Genomic DNA, 24,688 nt, shown 5'->3' on the forward strand with positions numbered 1-24,688 from the left:
ATTCAAGAACAGCGAAGAATGTAGTACAAAGAGTATATACTTAAATGGGAAGGCTGACTCTGAATGAAAAGTATGTTACACACCAGAAAAGACTGAAACCCTCCAATGCCGTGATGGCGAACCTGTGGCACGCGTAGCCATACCAGTGGGCATGCAAGCTCAGTTCTGGTGCAGGTGTGCACACCAGCCAGATGATTTTTGGGCCTTCTGGACCCACCAGAAGTAGGGAAATAGGCTGTTTCCTGCCTCCGGAGGGACTTGGGAGGTGGTGGGGAAGGCCCGTTTTTCTCTTTCACCTGGCTCTAGAGCCTCTCTAGGAATCTCTGGAGGTTGGGGACAGCAAAAAACATCACTTCCTGTCCAACCGGAAGTTGGGAAATGGGCCAGTTTTGGCCTTTGGAGAGTCTCCAGTGGAGTGGGGAAGACTGTTTTTGCCCTCCCCAGACTCATAGAGAGGCTCTGGAGCCAGGTGGGAGAGAAAAATGGGCCAACCGGGCCACTGCGTGCCAGGAGCAGGTGGGGGGGAGTGAAAGGTTGCGCACGCATGCACGGGGTGCATAGAATTATGGGTGTGGGCACACGTGCACACGACCCCCCTGCCCCCCCTTCCTGGCACAAGATGGCAAAAAGGTTAGCCATCACTGCTCTAATGAGAATTTAGCATTTATTCTCAATGTAAAGAAAACTTATGAGATCTCTATTTTTCTTTTTCAAAAATGGAATAAAAATGGAGGATAAAAGGAAATTATATCAATATTGCAGATAGTGATTGAAATTTTTATTTATTATTTAATTACCACATTAATTTTTTTGATAAATAACGCAAGACGATGAACATACATAATACTTCTTCCTCCTCCTATATTCTCCACAACAATCCTGTGAGATGGATTGGGCCAAGAGAGAGTGACTGGCCCAAAGTCAGCAAGTTGGCTATCATACCTGCGGTAGGACTAGAATTCATAATCTCCTGTTTTCCGTATTTTAAAGTTACCTCAAGATTTAAAAGCATTTAAATTTGTCCACTGAAATAATGGGATTCCCAAGTGATTAAATATCTTGAATTTTGCAAATGCCACATTGGAATGAAAGCTAACTAACCAGCCAATTTCCATTTCTTCAAGAGATTCCAACTTCAAAGAATTTAAAACAAAAATTTTGCCAGCCGGGATTACACGGAAATAAGAAATATTTTTGAGCAAAGGTAGTTTACTAATATGAAATTAAATGTGCTAAATGACAAAAAAAAACCCATTAAAGGTCAGTTTTAAAAGACACAGAGTACTGCTCTTAACTCATTGTTTAGAAAACTTTTCCAACATTTTTACATGTGACAAAAAAGGTACCAAATCTCATCCTTTCAGGTATTTAAAATAATACTGTATTTGAAATCAATGGGAACATCATTTAGGAAAGTGATGCTCTATAATTGGTATCTATTGGTATAATTGGTATCTATTACTAACATAGTGTAAGCCACCCTGAGTCTTCGGAGAAGGGCGGGATATAAATGCAAATAAATAATAAAATTAATAATAATAATATATCTTCTGTTATAACTATCATAAGACATCCCCTGATAATTAGCCCAGTCGGGCTTTTGAGCGCATGGCAATAAGGCCAAGTGCTTATTCCAGGGTTCAAAAAAATATAAGACAGGGTCTTATTTTCGGGGAAACACAGTATTCTAATATATTTCAAAATGACATTCAGAAATCATTTACAGCGCACTAATTTAAAACTTCTGTAGCTCCCATTATGCCTCACATTTAAAATGGCAATGCTTATACCTCACATTTAAAATGGCTTTCCATTTACTTCTAGAATAATTTCAAAATAAGGATGCAAATATGAAAGAAACTGGAAAGTCAGTTTGGTCACTAGTGGTGAAGGCATCAAAGTATAAACCAGGAGATTGAACTCTGCTTTAGACATGAAAACTGGCTGTGTGACTTTAGGCCAGTTACTTTCTCTCAGCCCAATTCACATCACAGGATTGTTTTTGTGTGAAAAATAGGATGAAGAAGTATTAGATATGTTTACCACCTAATTAAGCTGTGTGTCTAATTAAAAATAGCTTTCAAAAAGTACTATGATTTACTCACAGATAAATGAATTTGGGTTTAATGCAAAAGAATAAGTTTTTTTTTTCTTTAAGTACCTACCTGTTAGAAGGAATGCATTGATTACTCTTCCAAATCTGGCTGCAAATGTTGTAGGTAGGTCCAGGTTCTACCTATTATAGAGAAAAATTCCACAATTTCTGCAAGAAATAATCAGACGGTTTTTATTTTTATAATGTATTTTCAATCTAAGACACTAACTTTGCTGTAGTGGACTTTTTTTAATCACTATTTTATTGATTGGCAGCACATGGCTTGCTGGGGAATTCTGGGAGTTGAAGTCCAACAAGTCTTAAAAATGCCAAGATTGGACAACCCTGCTCTAAGGCTTTGGGATCTCACAGCATCTTGATCAGATCTCAGCAGCCTGTTGATGAAGAGAGAGCATCTCCTACTTAAAGGATGTTTAAAGTTTTTTAAAAAATATACCAAACAGCCCATCCTAAAAATATGAGCCACCCTTTTCGATTTGACTTAACTCACCACCCGTTAACCGAGTCCCATTTCAGCTTTTCTAACCTGCCAACTTTCAAAACTCCTCAACTTCGGCTCCCATCATTCCACGTCAACAGATTCCTAGGGGAGATTTTTTTTTAAAAAAAACACCACCTTATTTTATAACTTGACCTTTTTTTAAAAAAATAATTCCTAGACTGAAACATCGTCCAACCGCTACGCAGGCGCACTTCCGCCTGTTCAGTTCCCGGAGTTATTCAGAGGGTTTCGAGCGCATGCGCACCTCAAGGAGACTGTCGCTGCGCGTGCGTGCGTAATTCGCAGCCCGGTGTTGGGGCGTGAAAACAAAACTGTAGGTTTTTTTTAAACAGAATGCACATGCGCAGAAGGACGATCTCCGCGAGAGTCCTCACCCCACCCTCGTCCCGCCGCTTGTAATTGGACGAGAGACTAGCGAGGCGGGAGGGCGCGCGTTATGAGCTGGCAGTTGATAGAGCGGATGTGACGCAGACGGAAGCGACTGTTCAGAAACTGTTGGAAGAGAGAGATGACCCTGACGGGGAGGGGAGAGTGTGGGTCTTGGTGCGTACGTGGGTCTGTCGTCTTTTACGGGGTTGTGGAGCGGGGGAACCCGGGACCGTGTCTGAGGCCTGTTTCAGCGGCGATGTTCCCTTCGATGAAAGCTGGGGCGGTCGCATTCTCTGAGTGGACTACACTGCAGGGTTGTTGTGGGGATAAAAATCGGAGGAGGATGTAGGAATTTCCACTTAAGCTCCTTTTGGGCAAAAGGGGGTGTAAATGAAAGCAATAATCGTTGGAAGAAAAATCCGGTCCGGTTCCAAGCCGGGGGAAAAAAGACACTGGGAATAAAATAGAGGCTGATTGGAAAGATCAATCATAATATCAAAAATTATAATTAAGAATTAAATCGTCATAATAAGCCCCCGTTTATGGATGAGGAGAACCAACAACAGCATGTAGTTTTTGGGACAGCTGACCAATTGGCTTGATGAGTGCATGGATCTTTATACAGGTTCTGAGATGCTGCAGGGGATTGTGCAATGTAGCCAGCCAGCCTGGTGCCTTTTGTTATTCTAATGGTTGTGGGTTAATCCTAGCATGTCCTAACCTAGAGGATCATGTTATGAAAGAGTGCAGAGAAGAGCAACCAGGGTGATTGGGGGACTGGAGGCTGAAACATGAAGAACAGTTGCAGGAACTGGGTATGTCTAGTTTGATGAGAAGAAGGACTAGGGGAGACATGATAGCAGTGTTCCAATATCTTAGGGGTTGCCACAAAGAAGAGGGAGTCAAGCTCCTCTCCAAAGCACCTGAGGGCAGGACATGAAGCAATGGGTGGAAACTAATCAAGGAGGGAAGCAACCTAGAACTAAGGAGAAATTTCCTGACAGTCAGAACAATTACTGAGTGGAATAACTTGCCTTCAGAAATTGTGAATGCTCCACCACTGGAAATTTTTAAGAGGATGTTGGATAACAATTTGTCTGAAGTGGTGTAGGGTTTCCTTCCTGCACTGCCTAATTAGGGCATTGGATTAGAAGACTTTCAAGGTCCCTTCCAATTCTAATTCTATCTATATTAATATTAATATAGATAATAAAGATAATCTTTTATCTTTTCCATGTTGGCTGATTTTAGTCTTGTGACTTGAGAACTGTGCCATTCATGTACTGTTCTTAGAATTTGGGTGGAGGGGGATGTAAATTCTTAATCCCATCAACTGGCCAACTGAAGGTGTTTTGTTTATGAATAGATTGGCCTGGATTTCTTAATGGGCACAAAATATCAATCTCTTTGGGCATCTGCTGGAGGTTGTTGGGGCTGCTTTCTGCCTTTTTTAAGATTTTTCTCCATTTCTCCTTTGAGGAAATATAATATTCTGCCTCTTTTAGTATTCCCCAAAATATTTCATTTTCTTGTTGGGGGGTGAGCTTCCTGTATAACCAATGCTGGTTTTACAATATTGTGATATTCACCGGTTTACTGTGAACTGGCTTGTGTGCGATGTCAAGAAATGGCGTAAAATCGTATCAAAACTGCATGTAAAAGGATTATGGGATTACAGCAAAGGTGAGGAGCTACAGGGAATCCTTGACATATGACTAAAATGGAGCCCAAAATTTCTGTTGTTAAGTGAGACATTTGTTAAGTCAGTTTTGCCTCATTTTTACGGCTTTTTTTTGCCACAGTTGTTAAGCAAATCATTGCAGCGGATAAGTTAAGTGAATCTGGCTTCCCCATTGCTTGTCAGAAGGTCGAAAAAAGGGGATCACGTGATCTTGGGACACTGTAATGGTCATAAGTATGAGTCAGTTTCCAAGCATCTGAATTTTGATCATGTTATGGGGATACTGCAAAGATCATAACTGAAAAACAGTCATAAGTCACATTTTTCAGTGCCATTGTAACTTCAGTGCTGTTGTAATGGTCACTAAACAAACTTGTGAGTCGAGGACTACCTGTATGGCCCCTTTATGGCTTGTGAACTTCAACTCCCAGAATCCCAGCATAGCTGGCTAAGGAATTTTGGGAATTGAAGTCCACACGTTGTAAAGAGGGCCATAGTTCCCCATCCCTGGGCTACAGGCAAATGAAAGATTTTTTTTTTATTGAAAGTCTGTTAACTTTGGTCAAAACTAATAATAGTCAAGTATGTTGCAGTGTTGTCATGGAGATCCAAGGTATAGTTTCACCATCAACCATGGAAGTTTCCCTGGATGATTATAGGCTGCTCATTCTCTCAGTTTAATTTACCTCACAGGGTTTTTATTGGGAAAAATGGGAGCTGTGTATCCTTCTTTGACCTCTTGGAAGAAAGGTGAGATATAAATCTAATAAAACAGTGTGTACAGAGTTTCTTAAAACTAAACTACAATTGCCCATTATAAAGTTTGACTTTATAATGTACCTTTTTTTTTTAAGGACGTCCTTTAAATTTGTTGCGGAACTGAGATTTGTGGTGCTACTAAGGCTAATAAATCTCAAATGCAACATTTAATAATTCAATTGAGGCTTCAGTTGTGTGCATGCAGCCATTTTTAAGATGGTAAGGGCAACAGCACACTTAGGATTTTCTTTAGTACAAAATGGTAAACTGGATACACTTTATACTGGAGATGTTTGAGTGAAATAACATCTTTTGTTTTATCAATGGTAAAGAGAAAACGTAATATCTTTAAAACTAGCTAGATTCTAAAAGAGAATCTAAATGCATGACATGATCATTTCATGGAAGTAGCAAAAAACAATAAAATTGTTGAAAGGATAATGTCCCAGCCAGTACAGATCACTCTCTTCATAGTTTTGTCTGGAATTGGTGAATAAGCAATGGATTATGCAGGAAACCTTATTTGATCTGGGAAAGGTGATTTGAAACACGTGTTGGTACACACATTGCATCTTTAGCATCCCCTTAAATCAAGATGTAGCTTTTTAAAATAATTGCTTTCAGATGTGAAGTGCCAAATCACCTTTTCTAATTTAAATTTGGGTTGCTGGATAGTACTAATAGCATCTGCCAAAGGCGCATTGGAAGCAAAGAAAGGAAGGGATCTGTACAGAATAAAGTGAAAGTAAAGTCTCAGAAATTGAGCTCAGCTCCTTGGTTGCATCTTACCATTATCTGGGTAACAGTATAGAAATGACTTATTTTTCTCCACTTGCATTATGGTTTTAGGACTGTGCAATCTAGTCTTCACTAAGATTTCCTTGTGATGTTGTATCCATTCCAATCCTGTTTAGTGTTTTCAAGACAAGCAATAGGAGTAGTGTTGTTAAAAAGGTATGTAGCTAATCCACTGATGTGCCTATTTGTAACTTGGGTTTTTTCAGAAATAATAAAGCATTGCAGAAAGAATTAGAGGGCCATCCAAGAAAGTTGTAAGTCTGTTCTTGGATAACATTACAGGGCCCTATAACTCGTTATTAAGGAAATTAACAAATGATGTGCTTGGGCCAGGTGTGTTTATGCTTCCTGAGCAACTATATCCTAATTCCTGGATTGTTTGGAAAGCACTGTTTCTACAAGGGGAAGATTTGCTTATAAAATGAAAACAAAGTCAAGAAAAATTAATACAATTTGTGTGTGTGTGCATTTTATTAGTGAAATCGTTATCACAGATAAACTCTGGCTGCTAGCAAAGTAATAATTACTACTTGTATTTCATTGATGTTTGATTCCATAAGATACGTGTGTGTGTGTTTTATAAAATCAAGGGATTCGTTCACGTCTCTGGTATAAGCAATTCGGAATCCATAAAAGTTTATATCATTTCTTAGCCTTCAAGATGCCACAAGTCTTTTATTTCCACAGTAGGTTGCAGTGCTGGATGTTTCTCGCTTATTTGCATCGTTGTAGAAGTGCAGAGCTTTGACGGGGGCCTTGCAGATAGTCCTCACTTACTGACCACTTGTTCAGTGACATTCTAAATTGTAATGGTGCTGAAAAAGTGGTACCGTATATACTCGAGTATAAGCCGACCCGAATATAAGCCGAGGTACCTAATTTTACCACAAAAAACTGGGAAAAACTATTGACTCGAGTATAAGCCTAGGGTGGGAAATGAGGCAGCTACTGGTCAATGTAAAAAATAAAGATAGAGCCAAGTGTTCTATTTCTTAAAGGGAGAGGAAGGTGTAGGGAACCCCACCACGGTCTGATTAATTAAGATGACGACATAATGAGTGCGAAACGTCGAGGCATTCTGATGATTTGCACGCCTTGGGTCTCCTCTCCTATTTAATCTTTAATCTTTCAGGAAGGCAAAGATTCGCCGCCGTTCGGCGAGGATGCTGCTCTGCCTTTTTTTGGCTGTGAGTGTGGCGGGATGGAGGGGTGCGGTGAAGTAAGATTCAACAGCGGCAGGAGGAGCTGGCTCTGTGTTTGTGTGTGTGTAGTATGCGCGTTGGCGCCCTGTTTCCTGGTGCTCTGCTCCCTGACCCCAGTGGCAGTCCTTACTCATTGCACTGTTCTCTTCCTTCTTCGCTTTTTCTCTCTCCTCTCTGTCTCTCTCTCTCCCTCTTTCTTTCCTTCTCGTTCCCCAGTTCAGAGCTCGGACTGCTCTTATTTTCACTCCCCTTTTCTTTTCTTTCCTTCCTTCCTCCCTCCTCCCTCCCTCCTTCTCTGCCTCTCTTCGTCCCCCTCCCGGGATCCTTGCGGGTCGAAGGTTCTGCCCTGCCCACCAGCCGCCCACCTATGCCAAGGTCTCCTGGCTTTTCGCTCTCTGTAAGCAGCGGCTCGGCAGCGTCGCCCCCACCGGGCAAGAGGAGGGCAGTGAGAGGGGCGAAAATGCGACGCCCCTCCGCCCCGCCCCTCCGCCGACCACCGCCGCCGCCGCCATCAAAAGCGGACCGAAGGCGCGGGAAACCCTCGAATGTGCCGGCAGGGTTGTTCTGTGTTCCTCATGAGCGGCGGGTCTCAGCAGCTGGCAAAGGGGCTGCAAAGAGAACCGCCCGTTTCCCCGTAAGGGACCTTGGTCCTTCCGCTCGGCGTCTTTCTTTTCTCCTTCTCCCCGGAGGCGGAAAACTCTCCCAGACCTTCTCGAGATCGCTTGGTTCAGTCCCTGGCTTTGTCTTTTGAATGGCAAATTCAACCCGCGTCCTTGGTTGGGGAGGGCGAGGGCGGGAGAGGAGGGCGGGAGGGCGAGGGCGAGAGGAGGACGAGTAAGAGGAGGGCGAGAGTGACAAACGCCCCCTCCGCCCCCACCGCGGGCAAGAGGAGGACGAGTGAGAGGGGGGCGAAAATGTCGAACGCCCCCTCCGCCGACCACCGCCGCCGCCGCCATCAAAAAGCGGCGGAAGAAAACGCCGGAGGCCAGCCGCCGCCCCAAAACGAGCCGGCCGAGCTGGCAAAGCATGCCGGCAGCATTTGGGCTCGTCCTGCCGGCCCAGCTGCAAGGGTAGACTCGAGTATAAGCCGAGGGGGCGCTTTTCAGCACAAAAAACGTGCTGAAAAACTCGGCTTATACTCAAGTATATACGGTACTTAAAACCAGTCCTCAAAGTTCTAGCTGATGCAGCACCCCTGCGGTGTCCTCTGGTCACATGATGTCTATTTGGGATTTCCCTGCTGTCTTCTCACAAGCAAAGCCAGTGGGGAAGCCAGCAGGAAAAGTCATAAGTTGCTCTGGTCAGTTTCCCTGGGTGTCCTGCGATAACCCTGCATCTCACCCACACCCACACACATCTTCCAGTGTTCACAGAGGCATCCCACACCTCCTTTATCTCACATCAGGTCTCTCCCCACCCTTCTGTGGCAACCCCATGCTCCTTTCCTGGAAATCCCGCCACTTTCTGCTTAACCAGATGTCTTAGGGCTATATGAGCAATAGGAATGATCCTTGCTAAGTGATGCAATCCCATGATACCACATTTTACAACTGCGTTGCTCACTGACCACAATCCCCATTCCGGCTGCCACTGTAACCTGAGGGCTACCTATATTTGCATTTGTGGCGATATTTTTCTGGATAAGTTCCTAAAGTGATAAATGTGCTGTTTTCTCTGACAGGGAACTTAACTCATCTCTTAACTGTATGGTGGTATTGCATTACGAAATAATAGCTAATCGAAATAGTAGAAAATAAGATTTTGGAAAGATCCAACCATGTCTGTAATATCGAGGAATATATCTGCAGTTTTTTAACGCAATCAGAAGAGGCTAGCAAGCTGCTACGGCAATCTTGGAGTGCTTGGCATGCCTCAAGGATTAATTAAACAAGATCTTGAGAAGTTTATTGATTAAAGGGTTTTTTTTGAAATTATATCCATTAGTGCCCTCTTCAGGAGCTCTTTCCCTTTGAAACTGTTGTTGAAGCACTTTTTCTTTTAAGCTACGTATTAAATTATCCTGGGCCCATTTGTCCATATCTGTAGCAGCGTGCTGAAGTTGTGGGGAACATGTTCTTTTCATCCACATGTTCTTGAGATGCTTTTAAACTGTGTCTATTTGCCACACTCAAAATCCCTGTTTTTCAGAACAGTATTTCTATGCCTTTTTCTTGAACGGAGAAATTTGAAAACACGAGAAGTATGACTGAAAACAGAATAGAAATACACACTTTAATTCAATACCCCCATTCCTTATGTTTTCATTTTTATGTGCCTATCGAATACTTTTAAAAGCATTTTGTATGAAAGGTCAGAATTGCCTTTTATAATGAAGTAAATAGACTACTATGTTTTCAGTGTATTTTTCCTTGGATACAGATGTATCCAATATACAGCACTGAAGTGGTTGAAAGGTTGCTGATGAGAAACAAAACAACTTCTGTGATCCATGAAATGAACTCTTAAGAGAAAAGATACAAAGCCAAGAGATTTTTTTAAAAAAACTCACATAATCATTCTGTACACTGTTAAAAATAATTTTTCCCCTTTACTATAATGTGTATATACAGTATAATATAATTATACTGTACATATACTATATATACTACTATTGTATTACTTTTCGACTGAGATATATATATATATTGGTTCTAAGCATGTTTCCTTTGTCTTTGGAAATGCAGCCTTGAATAGTAATTATAACCGACAATGAGAAGAAAAGTGGCAGGAAGACTTAGACTTAGTCCTAACGAAGAAGCTCAGCTATTGAAAGAAGAACACGAAAGAAGAAGAAAATTAAGGCTGCAACAGGTGTGTTTGCATTGCCAGAAGTCTTTGGGCAATTAAAAAATCCCAGATACTATATCTACCTTTTAAGAGAGTATATGGCAACAGGGCATTCTATGGAGTGGGACCAGATCTAAACTTCTCTAGAGCTGCAGAGATGTCTGGGAATAACTCTAACCTTTTTGCCATTGCGTGCCAGGATGGGGGTGGGGGGGAAGGTTCGCACGTGTTCTGCCCACACCCATAATTCTGTGTGCCCTGCCCTGCGCATGTGTGCGCACCCCCCCCCCACTCCTGGCACATGATGGCCTGGTATGCCTGTTTTTCTTTCTCACCTGGCTCCAGATCCTCTCTCTACATTTGGGGAGGGTGAAAACAGCCTTCCCCACCCTCTTAGAGGCCCAAAATGATCCGTTTCCCAACTTCCGGTTGAACAGGAAGTGACTTTTTTGCTGTCCCCAGCCTCCAGAGGTTCTCTAGGAATGTCTGGAGGCTGGGGACAGCAAAAAACATCACTTCCTGTCCTACTGGAAGTTGGGAAATGGGCCGTTTTGGGCTTCCAGAGGGCCTGGGGAAGGCTGTTTTCACCCTCCCCAAATGCATAGAGAGGATCTGGAACCAGGTGAGAAAGAAAAACGGGCCTTCCCCACCCACCACAAGCCCTCTGGAGGCAGGAAACAGCCTGTTTCCCTACTTCTGGTGGGCCCAGAAGGCCTGAATATCAGCTGGCTGGCGTGCACATGCGCGGCGGAACTGAGCTGGCATGCCCACTGATATGGCTACACGTGCCACCTGTGGCACACATGCCATAGGTTCACCATCATGGCCCTATACATTTTGCAGTGATCTTTAACCTCTTGACTCGACATTTAGGAAGATAGTTGGGATTTTCTGTTCATGCCAGCCGAGTTGATAAAGTGTACCGTGTTTCCCCAAAAATAAGATCCTGTCTTATATTTTTGAACCCTGGAATAAGCGCTTGGCCTTATTGCCATGCGTTCAAAAGCCTGATTGGGATGTCTTGTTTTGGGGGAAACGGGGTACTATATCATAATCAGCATGTCCAAACTTCCAGCTCTTGAGAAAGGAATATAAGACACTGATTTCTTTATTGCTAAGATCGCTGCACAGGTTTAAATTAACAAATTCAATTGAGGCATGAAGTTAGAATTAGGAAGCAGGGAGTTGCTTTTCACCAAAATAAAGATGTGACATAGCTCATTTACTTATTTAATTTATATACTGCCTGACTCAACCCCTTTGTAGTTCATAAGCAAAAAAAAATTTTTTTTTTAAACAGTGAAAAAGAAATACCTCAATACTCGACTGCTTCAAAACTCATTGAATTTGGGCCTTGATGCATTTTGATGTGAAAATGTTGTCCTGGTACTCGTTGTTTTGGTACTTGACATGCTGCAATAGGAAGTGGACGACCACCATAGAGAAGGGACAGGAAGTTGGCCATGCTGGGAAAATGGCTGACATAGAAAAAGGGCCAGACAAGAAGTCTTTCCCAGCCGAAACAAAGGGTCACATGGTTAATCATGGGGTGGGGGTTGGTACTTGTTGTTTTTAGTACTTATTGCGCCTCCCAGAACCAATTAACAAGTACCGAGGTTAACTCTGGACAAGAATGAGGAGTAAAAAATGATAAAAACCAGACAGGAATGAAAAAAGAGACAGACCTCGCCTTCCAGACGCTTCAAAACACCTTCACTGTGCATGCAGGTGCCGCCACAGATATAACGGGGGTCCTAGTTCATGTTGGTGTTTAATCGAATGAGGCCAACATGCTTAGATTGCATCTGCCAGACAAATACTATGGTAAATAGGTGTTTCATCATGTACACAGACTGTTTACAGTCAATTGAAGTAAAATAACAACTGGAAATCAGGATATAGCAACTGAGTTGCCTGGTAAAACCACCTATGGAATTGCAGCTCCCTAGGTAGCTCAGTGGCTAAGATGCTGAGCTTGTCGATCAGAAAGGTTGGCGGTTCGAATCCCTGCTTGAGCAGCAGGACTAGATGACCTCCAAGGTCCCTTCCAACTTTTACTGTTAGTGTTGACCATCAATGTTTTCATTTCCCAGGTCAGGGAGCAGGAGCGGAATATTGCTCTGCAGATAAGACAAGATGTTAAGCAGCGAAGAGATGAACATCTGAAGCAGTTGGCCGAAGAACTGGAGGCAGAATGGCAGAAAACCCAGGATGAGAAGATTAAAGCTCTGGAAAATCTCTACCTGTCAAGTTTAAGAGCTGTAGGAGAAGGGCATAAAGAAGCAAAGGAAAATGTAGGTAAATGATCTCGGGCTGTTGACTGCTTTTGCAGAGAAAGAAAACACACGAGCCACTTTTTAAAAATGCAGTTTTTAAAATTCTTTTTCTTTTTTAAAATTCATCCAGTGCCTAACGTGGTACCTCTGTCTGCTTGTTTGTCATTTCAAAGGAGCCTGATTTGGAGGCACTGGCCAAGCAAGCAGAAGAAAGGAAAGAAGCAGCCAAGAAGAGGTATAAAGAAGCCCTGAAAAAACAGAAAAGCCAGAAGGAGAAATCGCTTAGAGAACAAACCAGGTAATAATAAAAGTTTCTTCCTTGTGAACGTATCTTAAGTTTGAATTCGGCATTAATGTGAGCATCTAACTGAGCGTGTTAATTTTGCCCTTCCCTCTCTTGCAAAACCTGAAAATTCTGGACTGGGCAAATAGGAAAAATTGCCAGAATTGGGGACGACCTCTGCAGTTTTTTTAAAAATTTCATTTATTTAATTATTGACTGACTGATTGGCTGACTTGGATTTGTATGCTGCTCCAATATACATAGATTTTGAGTGGTTCATAAAACCTACAACAAAATAGCAAAGAAATAAACGAGTAAATAAATTGGAAAGGTTAGTGCCAAAGGGTGTATTCAGACATCAGAAACATACTATAAAAGGGGCCCCTCATTCTTTCATAGCAGTTCAATATCCAAAGCCCCTTCGGAATAATCAAGGCTTAACGATTTTTCAGAATGCAAACAGGGAAGAGTGTAATCCTTAATGGAACTATATCAACATGGAGAGAAGCACACAGTGCTTCAGTGTTTGGTCTTGTGCCCAGTACTCTTCAGTATCGCAATAGCAATAGTACTTAGACTTATAAACCGCTTCACAGTGCTTTACGGCCCTCTCTAAGCGGTTTACAGAATCAGCATATTGCCTCCAGCAATGTGGGTCCTCATTTTACCCACCTCGGAAGGATGGAAAGCGGAGTCAACCTTGAGCCTGGTGAGATTTCAGGTGGCTGGCAGTCAGCAGAAGTAGCCTGTAGTACTGCACTCTAACCATTGCGCCACCACGGCTCTAAATCTCATAAATGATTTAGACAAAGGGGACAGAACTCCTCAATTGCGGATGACACCAAGCTGGAGGGAATTGCTAAGACTTTGGAAGATAGACTCAAGACTCAGAAGGATCTGGGCAGATTTCAGCTTTGGGCCCTATCCAACAAGGGATAGCCTCAAGATCACGTGAAAGCGATAGCACTGCTTTATACCGCACTAGTGAGGCCACCCTTGGAATACTGAGTACAATTCTAGTCACCACAATATTTAAAAAAGTGCTGAGAACCCTAACAAGTATGCAGAGAAAACAACAAAGATGATAAGGGGTCTGGAGGCTAAATCGTAACGGTTGAGGGAGGGAGGGATGTTGAGTCCATCGAAGAGAAGGATTAAGGGGGAACGTGATAACTACCTTCCAGTGTTTGAGCTGTCACAGAGAAAAGAGGATTGACTTAGTCTCCAGAGTACCAGAGGGCAAGACAAGAAGTATACTGAAAATGTAGGGTTCTTCCTTGGGATGCTGTCTTCCTAAAGCTGTTTGATGATTATCATTAATATGTATTTGCAATTTGCACTATTTTTTAAAATTGTTATTTTATTTTTGTTGATAGCTTATGGTATTTTATCCCTGGCAAGATTTGGCATCTTACGTACAAGAGATAGTCGTGTAATGTTTGTTTTGTGATTGTCACCTCAGGAAAAAAATCACCCTTGTTAAAACAACGCATTATTTCAACTTTTCAGAATATTGACCTGAAGGACATACCTGCAGTGAAAATGAATGATGTGGATAATTTTTCGATCAGTCGACACCATATCTTTGACCCACATGTGGACAGAGAAATGAGCACAGAACAGGTGATTTTCAGGTTGCGTGTGGTATATTCTGCACACTAACCTTAATGGAACACATATTTATACCTTGCTTTTCGGCCACCAGGATTCGCCAGGATAGAACCTACCAATAAAGTGCATCTGCTTTCAGGTTTATAGTTTGGAGCAGGGGAGATAAACAAGGAAAATTACTGTATTTTTCGCTCCATAAGACGCTCCTGACCATAAGACCAGAGCCGAGGTGGCTCAGTGGTTAGAGTGCAGTATTGCAGGCTACTTCAGCTGACTGCTAGCTGCAGTTTGGCAGTTCAGATCTCACTGGCTCAAGGTTGACTCAGCCTTCCATCCTTCCGAGGTGGGTAAAATGAGGACCCAGATTGTTGGGGACAATAGGCTGACTCTGTAAACCGCTTAGAGAGGGCTGTAAAAGCACTGTGAAGCAGTATATAAGTCTTAAGTGCTATTGCTATAAGACACACCTAGGTTTAGAGGAGGAAAATAAAAAAAAATATCTGCCTCTACCTCCCAGCCTCCATCCAATATTCATCTGGCTAGCATCCTTGCAGCAAACAGGCTGCCTCCTCCGTGTCTGCTGCCTCTGCTAGGGAACGCTGGAGCCTTCGCTTCCAAGCAGCTGATCGGTGGTTGGATCGGCCTCCTGGACTACCGCCAATCAGCTGTTCCAGGCGGCGGGGATTGCTGCCACCATACTGCAATGCTGCCTGTTGCCCATATTCGCTCCATAAGATGCAAAGGCATTTCCACCCACTTTTGGGAGGAAAAAAAGTGTGTCTTATGGAGTGAAAAATACGGTAATTGTTGTAAATTAGCAATTCATAAAGTTATAAACATCTATTTACCAGTTGAAATGCAAGCGTTTTCTGATAATGCACCAAAAATTCTCCTTGAAATGACTAGCTGAAATAGTTAAAAAAAGGAAAAGCCTTCCTATAATCGCTTTTATCTCAGTTGAGTTAATGGAGTGGCTGTCCTTTTCTCCTTCTGCTGTGCCCTAAAGGTACAGTGATGGATCACATTGTGAGAAGAGGAAAAAAAAACCTCAGGTGAAGTCATCAAGGTAACTTCTCGGTGTATTTAATGGTGGCCCACTTCCTTCTGTCTCAGTTGTAGCAAGATGGAAGAAGTCTAGAAAAACGTAACCACGTGAGTTTGCGCTGTAACTATAGACAGCAAAGGTTTGCACGAAGCCTAATAAAAACAGATTTTTGCTTTTGTAAGTCTGGGAATAGGAGCCCTATTTTCAAAATTACAGCCGCTGTTTCTGGTAGACGTGTTACTTAGAAAGCGTCAAAATAAAAATGAAAACTTTTCATCATCATCAAAACGAGTGAGGACTGTTCCTCCCCCCTTAATATATGCTTCTAAAAATTCTCAACTGGTGAAGTAACTTAGCAATACTAATTTGATATCACAGAAAAAAATACTACACAGAGCGAACAAGGACATCAAAGTAAGAACTAGTAAGACCGACAAGAGAAAAGATGAAGAATGGACAATTTCACCCAAATTTCCCTTTTTATTCTTCTTTTATTCTTTAGAACTGTCCTTTTCAAAGAGTTTATGCGCGTGTGTGCATATCTTTTTCACTTGTCTTATTGCGTGTTTATAATGTATAACCCTCTAAAACAGTGTTGGCAAACCTTTTTGTGCGTGTGCATGCGGGGAATGCCAAAAAACAGAAGCGCAGCTCCCTGGCGGGCATGCATGCCGGTCACCTTGTCTTCCAGTTTTTGGTGCGCATGCGTACACGAAGACCAGCTGGCTGGCACACGCGCGCGCCAGAACCTGGAAGAGCAACGGGCGCCGACTGGCATGCCTGGAGAGATGGCTCTGCGTGTCACTTCCGGCACATGTGCCATAGGTTTGCCATCATGGCTCTAAAACAAGCTTTCCCAAATGAAGATGTACCTTCCCCCTGTCTGGGGGGGGGGAAATTTTGAAGAATTCTCTTGTTGTATATTGTTACAAAATAAATCCACAAGTGAACAATGAAAACAATTCAATGAAACGTCAGGAGAACGTTTCATTGAATTGTTTTCATTGTTCCCTTGTGTTCATTTTGGCGTTTGGAGGTTCAGGGGAGGTGTGTACATTAAGATTACACTAAAGCAGTGGTAGTCAACCTGGTCCCTACTGCCCGCTAGTGGGTGTTCCAGCTTTCATGGTGGTGGTAGGGGTTTTGTCCGATACTGAAGCACTTTCCTTTTTTATAATTTAATTGACTTTAAAAAAAAATTCATAGCATTATTTAAAAACGTTTTCATTAGGTTTTCATAAAATCCCCCGTGACAATTTTAAATTTCTGAAAATATACTATTTGTATGGCCCGAAAATAAGTTTAGTTCATGTTACGTAAGTGAAACTAAATGGCGCTATAGTGCGACTGCAAACAAAAGAGCCTCGTCCCAGAATAGCTCGTGCATCTCCCCCCACACCACCCAGCTGTAACAGACAAGCAGAGTTGATAGCTGGCGCCCCCCCAACCCAATCCACGATGTGCGAGAGGCATGCGCAGATGACGTTACACGGCGCATTACTGTGGAACCGGTGGGCGGTTAGAAAATGTTACTACTAACAGATACAAGAGATACAAAAGTGGGCGGTAGGTATAAAAAGGTTGACTACCCCTGCACTAAAGGGTGATGCAATGCCCCCCCCCCCAAAAAAAAAGATTAGGAACCCCTGGCCTAGAGGCAGAGCAGTGTAGATACTGTGCATGGCTCAAAACTGAATGGCAACCATTTTGCGGTTTCCATGTTGGGAGAATGTATGTACTTTACTATTTCCAGGAAATGAATTTCTCCCGTAGGGCAAATAGTAACTACTCTTTGGGACAGTATCATTGGTTCACATGCTAAGTATGGGAAGTGGGGTAGTTATTCCCCTCCTCCCCAGTCTTAGGATTTTGAGACTTCTATTGCAGGGGTGTCAAACTTGATTTCATTGAGGGATGCATCAGGGTTGTGTTTGACCTGGGGGGGGGGGGCGTAGCCAGCTCAACATCACTCATTTCGGGGCACCTGTTTTTGCCTGCGATAGCCTCTTCCAGCACTCCGCCAGTGAAAATGCGGCCCTCCCAAGCTCCTTTTTCGCTAGCAGAGGCATCGTGCGGGCCAGTCCATTGCTGTTTCCAGGGCAGTTCCGCAGGCCAGATCTAAGCACCTGGATCCAGCCCAGTGCCTTGAGTGACACCCTTGTGTCAAACTCTATTGGTTTAAAGCTGATGGATTCATGGTGGTTATACAAGTACCTCTTTTGGGTATTGAGGTTGGGCCCAAGTTTGTTTTTGGTTTAATAAGTTTTAGCCATAGAATTTTTAATTATGATTTTCTTTGAGGCACCACAGAATTTGATTGCTAACTAGTTGCTGGTTGGTTGTCAGCCAGATGCTCGGTTACTCGCTAAAGAGGAAGCCAAACAAAAGGAAGAGCTGCAAAATGACAAAGAAAGAGAAAGGAGAGAGCAGCTGGAAAAGGCGTATTTGAGAGGAAAACATGCCTTGAAGATGGTTCGACTGGCAAGAGTAAGTAAAACGTAGACATTCTGCCTTTTCAAATGTGAGTGATAAAACGAGAATTAATAATTGCAAATGATATCCTAGCTTCAATTATTTTTTAAAAAAATCTTAAGATAGTTGTAAAGTATTTTGGAAAAAAATTACCTTTAGCTTCATGGGACACAGTGGCTCAATGGCTAAGACTTTGAGCTTATTGATCAGAAAAGTCGGCAGTTCAGCGGTTTGAATCCCTAGTGCTGCGTAACGGGGTGAGCTCCTGTTACTTGTTTTTTTTTTTTTTTTTAATTACTTTTTTTGCAACAAACAAACAAAAAGAAAATACATTATTACACCCTTGTGCTATACATAAAAGGAAGATTTGGGTCTTCGGATATATCCTCATGATTGCCAAAATCCACGTTCTCGAGGTACAGGTACTGAAGCGTCCAATGTTCCAAGCGCAAAGTCCACAAATGGTTTCCAAGTCTTCCAGAAAATATCTTCTTTATACACACCACTTCTAATTTTAATATCACATGTCATTTTATCATTTAAAGCTAATTTCCACATTTCAGAATTCCACTCTTCTATTCTAAAAATCACATCTAGTTTCCAATATCTAGCTATTATAATTCTACCTATTATAATCATAATTCTAATCAATTCTTTTTCATATTTTGTTAATTCTATTTCCTTAATTACCAACAATAATATAGTTTCCACTCTCAATGTTATTACTTTCCCCATCATTTCAAATATCATTTTCTCCAATTGTTGCCAAAACTTTTTAACCTTATCACAATTATACCACATATGTTCATAAGTCCCCAATTCCATCTCACATCTCCAACATTTTTACTGATTTTTATCCATTTGTGACAATCTTACTGGAGTCAAATACCATTTCCAAACAACTTTATAATTGTGCTCTTTAATCCTTGTAGATAAAGTTCTCATAATTCTACTCTTCCAATTCACATTCCAATCTGACTCTGATATTTCAATATTAAGATCTTTTTCCCAATTTATCCTCATCACTCTTTGTAATTTTTCATCAGAATTTATAATCTTATAAACCCTACTAACGAGTCCCTTTAGCCCAATTTCATCTTTCATAATCCGAGATACTAAATATTCAAATTCGGTTTCACATCTATTTATCGAATAATTTTCCCTTAGTTTTTTTGTCCATTTTTCTATCTGTATTTTTTCAAACCAACTTAACCCTAATTTTTCAATAATTTCTTTATTCCTCCTTTCATTCCGCATACAAATTTATCTTATACCCTTTATATCCTTCTAATTCTTCATCTTTTTCTATCATTTTTGTCAATATTTCCATAGCCAATAAAAATAATGTTGGGGACAGGGGACATCCTTGTCTCGTGCCAGCTTCTAATTTTATCTCTTCAGTTAATATTCCATTCACCTTCACTCTTGCACTGCTCTTTTGGTACAATTTTGAAATAACATGTATAAACTTATTACCAAAGCCTAAAGCCTCCACAATTACTTTAATAGTTTCCCATTGTACAGAATCAAAAGCTTTAAAAATATCCAATGATACTATTCCAATTTTATCACCATTATATTCAGCTACATCTATAATATTTAATACTCTTCTAACAATATCACTCATGTATCTACCCTTCACAAAACCTACTTGATTATAACTTATATATCTATCTATAAATCTATTTAATCTATTGCTTATAATAGCAGTAAATATCTTTGCATCCTGATTAATTAAAGAAATGGGCCGATAGGACTCAATCCTTTCTAAATCTTTATCTGGTTTAGGAATTAGGGATATCACCGTTCTATACCATGACGAAGGTACTTCCCCACCATGTAATATTCCATTGAATAATTTTTGCAGTCTTGGTATTATTAATTCTTTAAATTCTTTATAAAACTCAACAGGTAATCCATCCTCACCTGGAGCTTTCCCTAATTTTAATTTTTGTATTATTCCATTAATCTCATCTTGTGTTATATCTTCTTCCATCAATTCCTTATATGTTTGATCAATTTTCACCACATACTTTTCTAAATAGCTTTGCAATTTTCCCCGATTAATTGGTTTCTTTGAATATAGATTCTGAAAAAAGTTTCTAACCACTTCACATTTCTCTAATTTTTTATAACATCTTATACCTCTATCATCTATCAAAACTCCAATTTCTCTCTTCTCTCTTTTATCTTTCGCCATCTTTGGCAATAATTTAGTATTTCTATTACTAAAATCAAAAAAATTCCTATTTAAAAATCTCAAATTTCTTTTACTAACTCTGTATCTTCTTCTATCATTTTATTTCTTAACATATTAAGCTCCTGAAGAATTTTTTTCTTTAGTAAGCAAAATTGATTTTCCAATTCTTTAATCTGATTTTTATCTCTTTCCATTTTAATTTTATAATTTTATATTTCCTACTTGATAATTTGATACTCTCCCCTCTAAACACCGCTTTCATCGCATCCCAAACAATTTCAAATTTAACCTCCCCGTTATCATTTAATCTCCAACTTTCCTCCAATTTTTTAAGTATCCATTTTTTATCCTTTTCATTTTTATACAATTTCTCGTCATATCTCCAATAGCTTCTTTTTTTCTCAAAATTAAAATCTAAGTCCACCATAACTTCTGCATGATCAGAATCTTTAAAAATTCCCACATCTACCTTATCCACATTATTCAACAAATCTTTAGAAAGAAAAATATAATCAATTCTAGAATATGTATTATATATCTTAGAGAAAAAAGTGTATACTCTCTCAATTCCTTTAACCTCTCTCCACACATCAACCACGCCATTTCGAAGCATCCACATATTTAAAATCCCCATTTTATTTGCTCCTCCACAGCGGGTGGGATTAGTACTGTCTATTTTATCTCTGATTAAATTAAAATCCCCAGCCACAATTACTTTCCCTACACTTTCATTCTCCAAAATTTTTGTTATTTTTTCAAGAAATTCTCTTTGTTTTCCATTCGTAAATATAAATTAACAAGTGTCACTTTTTCCTCATTAAGATTTCCAACAATTATTACATATCTTCCATCTTCATCCAAAATTACCTTATGTTTTCAAAGTACACCCTATCTGATATCAGTGTTGCAACTCCTCTAGCTTTTGAAGTTCCAAATGCTTTTCATATATTTGCATACCTTTTATATACATTCTATTTGAATCTTCAGATTTCTGATGGGTTTCTTGTAAAAATAAAATGTCTGGTAAATCCTTTTAATCTTAAGCTCCAATCTTCTTCTTTTAATCTGATTCCTGTACCCTTCACATTCCATGACATTATTTTTATAACTCCCATTTAAAATATAAATTTTTAATCCTATCCCGCATCTTCCTTTCTGTGCCCCCACCACCCGACATTAAACTACCATATAAACAACAATAAGAAAACAGAAAAAAAACAAAAAAACAAACAAACAATAAAGTACAAACAATCTTCTTCCCCCACATCCTCATCGGTTTCGCCTCTCTATAAAGAATGGGGGAGAGGGGACGTGCCAATGCCCGGGGCACTTCTTTCGGGCTGTCTATTTAAATTCATCACTCAAAAAAAAAGATAGCGATGACCCGCATTCAGCTTCATATTTTCCAAGACTCTTATCTGCTTCTTCTCCTACTGTATCCTCACGACTCTTCTTCTGTTCAACCAACACAGGTGATATTTCTTTCCTCTTTAACCCTTTAGAGTCTTGCCCTCCAATAGCCCCTTTTTCTTCTTCTGAGATTGATGTTTCCACGTATGTTCCACCCATCTGAAGCATTTGATCTTTTATCTCCATTAAATCCTCCATCTCAATCAGTCCAAGCTCCCGTAAATATAATAATGCATCTATATCTGGGGTGATTGTACGATCCTTCCTTTATAAAAAAATTTCAATTGTTGTGGTGGCCTCCAATTGTATTTAATTCCATTATCTCTCAAAACTTTTGTAATTGGTTTTAAAAAAAATCTCCATGCCCTTTCTTCTCTTGATATATCCGGGAAGACTTGAATAGTCTTCCCTTCAAACTTCAAAGCATCTCCCAACTCTCTTAACTTGGCCATAACTTCCAACTTATCACCAAGATTTGCGAACCTGACAAGCACATTCCTGTTAGAACCATTTTGCCTTCTATATCCAATTCTAAAAACACTTGCCAGGTCTGCTAATGTGAACGTAAGTTGCGTATCCAAATCATTAATCCATTTCAAAACCCGCTGTTTCAATTTATCCTCCCTTTCTTCCGAGATTCCTCTAATAACAAAATTATATTTCCTCATCTCTTCTTCCAAAAGACAAATTCTCTTATCTTGCTGCTCATTTTTATAAAATATTTTGCCAATTTGCCGATCTACTTTTGCCTCATGCACATGCAGCTGCTCCATTTCATCTTTAATCATTATCATTTCCTCTTTTTGTTTAGCAAAGTTATCATTCATCTCTTGCTTTAAATTTTGCACTTCAGATGTCAGTTTAAATGTCAAATTATCTATACGCTCTGATAGTCCTGCTATTTTTTCCCCAATTTTATTTAAAGCTGCAGCAATTTGCTGCGATTCTGAAAGTTGTTGAGTCATTTTGAAAAAAACAAAAAAACCAAAAAATTTCTCAAACTGGGATTCCAATTTTTCAAAGAGTCTTAGTGAAGATCAAAGGACAGCAGTCAAACCAATTTTACAGAGGGTCTTGATGAAGATCAAGGGACGACAATCTTTTAATTGAAGCGAAACGGCTTATTTGCACTCGTTAGTAGCTTATCAGTAACTTATGAGTCATATTCACTCCACAAAGAAACACAATTACCTCACAGCTTAATCAGCGCCATTTTTTCTCCACGTCGGCAGAGAAGAAAAAAAAAACCAGCTTGAACTTCAAAACAAAGTCCTTTTTTTGTTTTCTGTAATATAAACCAGCTATTAATTTCCTCTCAAAAGAAAATAATAATAAGAAAAAATTATCCACCTAATAAAATCTTCTTCAGCCAGTCAGTCCAGCACAAAAGATCGATCTCTTCAATTAAAATTCTTCTCATTAGCAAATTCAGTCTTTGATATTCCTTAGCCTCAGCATTTAACACAGAACACGATAATTATAATAAGGAAAGCAAAAGACAGCAGTTTATTCCAAACTCATCGTGTCTGCCAGTTCGGTCATTCCACGCAGTAAAAACTCCTTAATTCAAGCAGTTTCAAATGACCTACCAGTTTTAAATTCAGTCTGCTGGGCTATTAACACTTCCACTTCATGATTTATTAACTTTCATCCATAACGGTGCATTCCAAACAGCATTAATCCTCATAAATCTTCATTATTAAGCCCTGTGAAGTGAAGGAAAGGTCCTTACCCCACCACGGTCATGGCCACGCCCCCGAGCTCCTGTTACTTGTCCCAGCTTCTGCCAACCTAGCAGTTTGAAAGCATGTAAAAAATGCAAGTAGAAAAATGGGGACCATTTTGGTGGGAAGGTAACAGCGCTCCGTGCGTTTAGTCATGCCGGCCACATGACCACGGAGTCAGCATTATACTGGTATTACGAAAAAGAGATATGATGCCCAGTGGTTCTTTAGTGAGAAATAAATATGCAAAAGATGTCTGGAGGCTGAGTATGAATTACATGCACTTTTGTGTGCAAATAATGGTGCAATTGATTGAAAACCCAAAAATTTGTGTAAAAATTAGTTAAATTATGTAATAAAGTCAGGAATACTAATCTATAAATTAATGTATTGAAGAACAAGATTTTTAATATATTAAAAGATATTTCTTGGTCATGAAAATGCAGTAAAGAACTGCAAATTATACCTGTATGTAGCCTGTAGAAAAGCTACAGCAACTGAATACATTTATCTTGTGTACCTTGTTCAAATATTTCTTCATCAATTTCCTCCACCAGATTCTGATATGGAAAAAAAACCCATAGGTGATCTATTGCAAAAAAGAAATGTTTGTCAAAAGAAGTAGAAATGTTGTGTATAAGAGTGGTGTTTTATGGATATGAGGCTTGGATATGCCAAGAGAGACATAAAATATGTTAGATATGTTGGAAATGGCTTTAGTTAAGATATGTGTGCAGTAAGGAAAAAAGATATATAATCAAGATTAAATGTGTGCCAAATGGAATAGAATAACAGAGTTGGAAGGGACCTTGGAGGTCTTCTAGGCCAACCCCCTGCTTAGGCAGGAAACCCTACACCATTTCAGACAAATGGTTATTCAGTGTCTTCTTAAAAACTTCCAGTGTTGGAGCATTCACAACTTCTGGAGGCAAGTTGTTCCACTAATTAATTGTTCTGTCAGAAAATCCTTAGTTCTAAGTTGCTTCTCTCCTTGATTAGTTTCCACCCATTGCTTCTTGTCCTGCCCTCAGGTGCTTTGGAGCAGTGGTCACCAACCGGTGGTCTAAGGAGCACTGGTGGTCCGCAAGAAAATGTTGGTGGTCCGTAGAAAAATTATTTGCATTTCTTATATGGCACTACATACTATTTATCTTTTTTTTAAAAATTCATATTAGTGGTCCATGGGATTTAAAATTATGAATTTTGTGGTCCCTGAGGTCTGAAAGGTTGGTGAACCTTCCTTTGGAGAATAGCTTGACTCCCTCTTCTTTGGGGCAGCCCCTGAGATATGGGAACACTGCTGTCATGTCTCCCCTAGTCCTTCTTTTCATCGAACTAGACATACCCAGTTCCTGCAGCTGTTCTTCATATGTTTTAGCCTCCAGTCCCCTAATCATCTTGGTTGCTCTTCTCTGCACTCTTTCTAGAGTCTCAACATCTTTTTTACATCGTG

General features: G+C 40.3%; 2 protein-coding genes across 12 annotated transcripts in view; one reads left to right on the plus strand and one right to left on the minus strand.

The window, feature by feature from the left end:
* CMTR2 (cap methyltransferase 2) overlaps positions 1 to 2,854 on the minus strand; it is a 154,594-nt gene extending 151,740 nt beyond the window's left edge. For 2 of the 11 annotated variants that reach the window (XR_009155411.1, XR_009155410.1), the window contains exons 1-2: positions 2,643 to 2,853; positions 2,166 to 2,263 (exon numbers count right to left, since the gene is read on the minus strand). The gene's annotated coding sequence lies outside the window, so the exon portion shown is untranslated. Of the gene's footprint in view, positions 1 to 2,165; positions 2,264 to 2,642 lie in introns of all 11 variants that reach the window. The other 9 variants (XR_009155406.1, XM_058185859.1, XR_009155404.1 and 6 more) reach the window with 7 other exon arrangements.
* A 220-nt stretch (positions 2,855 to 3,074) lies between these two features.
* The window catches only part of CEP295 (centrosomal protein 295), a 64,813-nt gene continuing 43,199 nt past the window's right edge, over positions 3,075 to 24,688 (plus strand). Inside the window, exons 1-7 of the mRNA XM_058185137.1 lie at positions 3,075 to 3,161; positions 10,112 to 10,238; positions 12,308 to 12,508; positions 12,664 to 12,788; positions 13,226 to 13,244; positions 14,283 to 14,396; positions 17,776 to 17,916. Coding sequence (XP_058041120.1) covers positions 10,137 to 10,238; positions 12,308 to 12,508; positions 12,664 to 12,788; positions 13,226 to 13,244; positions 14,283 to 14,396; positions 17,776 to 17,916 — 702 coding nt within the window. The 5' untranslated portion in view covers positions 3,075 to 3,161; positions 10,112 to 10,136. The remainder of the gene's footprint in view (positions 3,162 to 10,111; positions 10,239 to 12,307; positions 12,509 to 12,663; positions 12,789 to 13,225; positions 13,245 to 14,282; positions 14,397 to 17,775; positions 17,917 to 24,688) is intronic.

The sequence above is a fragment of the Ahaetulla prasina genome, chromosome 5, assembly GCF_028640845.1.
Source record: "Ahaetulla prasina isolate Xishuangbanna chromosome 5, ASM2864084v1, whole genome shotgun sequence".
NCBI classification, from domain to species: domain Eukaryota; kingdom Metazoa; phylum Chordata; class Lepidosauria; order Squamata; family Colubridae; genus Ahaetulla; species Ahaetulla prasina.